Below are 939 nucleotides of genomic sequence, written 5' to 3'. Positions count from 1 at the left end.
ATTTTTATTTAAAAATCTACAATTTCCCTGAGGGAAAATCCCAAAGGGGTTAATAAAGTTTCTATTTATCTATCTAATAAGTTTCCTCTTGAAACAAAGAAATCYCTGTCCTTTATGAAAGATTCAAACCAGTCCAGTTCTGGACTGGAGAGTCCTACCCAACTCTCCAACAGTGGTCAACAGTGTCAAGCGCGGCGCTAAGGTCCAACCCGGTTCTGTTTCTGGATGCAGGAGGTCCTAGAGCTGCAGGACCTGCAGCAGCTAAAGGAGCTGCAGCAGTTGCAGGAGAAGCAGCAGCTGAAGGAGCTGCAGGATCTGCAGCAGCTCCTCAACTCCACCCTGCTGCACCGGGAGGCTCTGAGGAAGCAGAACCAGATTCTGAAGCAGGAGAACCAGCACCTGCAGGTCCTGCTGGATCACCGTGATGACATCCTTGACGGACGCCACACCCCGCTGCCGGCTCTGCAGCCGCCGGTCAAGTCCGGCCGCGCCGCCGGCGACATGCACCACAACATCCTGGAGGCTGCGCATGTCGCTAAGTACCTGGTGGACAGCTGGAGCTGAAGGCCAGGTCCAAACGGTCCCTGTAGAACTCTCCAGAACAGCAAAGACCTCAACAACAAGCTCTAGCCTGGTGACTGGTCAGTTACGGTCTGAGGCAGGACAGGTTAAAAATAAAATGTTGAATGAAATGTTCTGCTACTCGGGTTCGTTCTTCCTCATTAACGACTGATTTATTTACTATAAAGCTTTCTACATGTGATAATATTTCCAGAGACACAAGTGAATTTTGGACCATCACTGGCTGCTTGAATTAAAATTAAAAAATGCTTTATTTCATTAGAGATTAGAGAGATCCAGCAACCTGACTTCCCTGACTGGGAGGAAGCCAGAATACCCAGAGAGAACTGGTGCAGCCACGGAGAGAGCATGCAAATT

The 939-nt window shown here is 49.0% G+C and overlaps 1 protein-coding gene across 1 annotated transcript in view; it reads left to right on the top strand.

Moving 5' to 3' along the window:
• drc2 (dynein regulatory complex subunit 2) overlaps positions 1-692 on the top strand; it is a 4,494-nt gene extending 3,802 nt beyond the window's left edge. Inside the window, exon 8 of the mRNA XM_017303012.1 lies at positions 203-692. Within this exon, the coding sequence (XP_017158501.1) occupies positions 203-564 (362 nt within the window). The 3' untranslated portion in view covers positions 565-692. The remainder of the gene's footprint in view (positions 1-202) is intronic.
• Positions 693-939: the final 247 nt, after the last annotated feature.

The sequence above is a fragment of the Poecilia reticulata genome, unplaced genomic scaffold (genome assembly GCF_000633615.1).
Source record: "Poecilia reticulata strain Guanapo unplaced genomic scaffold, Guppy_female_1.0+MT scaffold_131, whole genome shotgun sequence".
NCBI lineage: Eukaryota > Metazoa > Chordata > Actinopteri > Cyprinodontiformes > Poeciliidae > Poecilia > Poecilia reticulata.
This window is presented reverse-complemented; position numbering and strand designations above follow the sequence as displayed.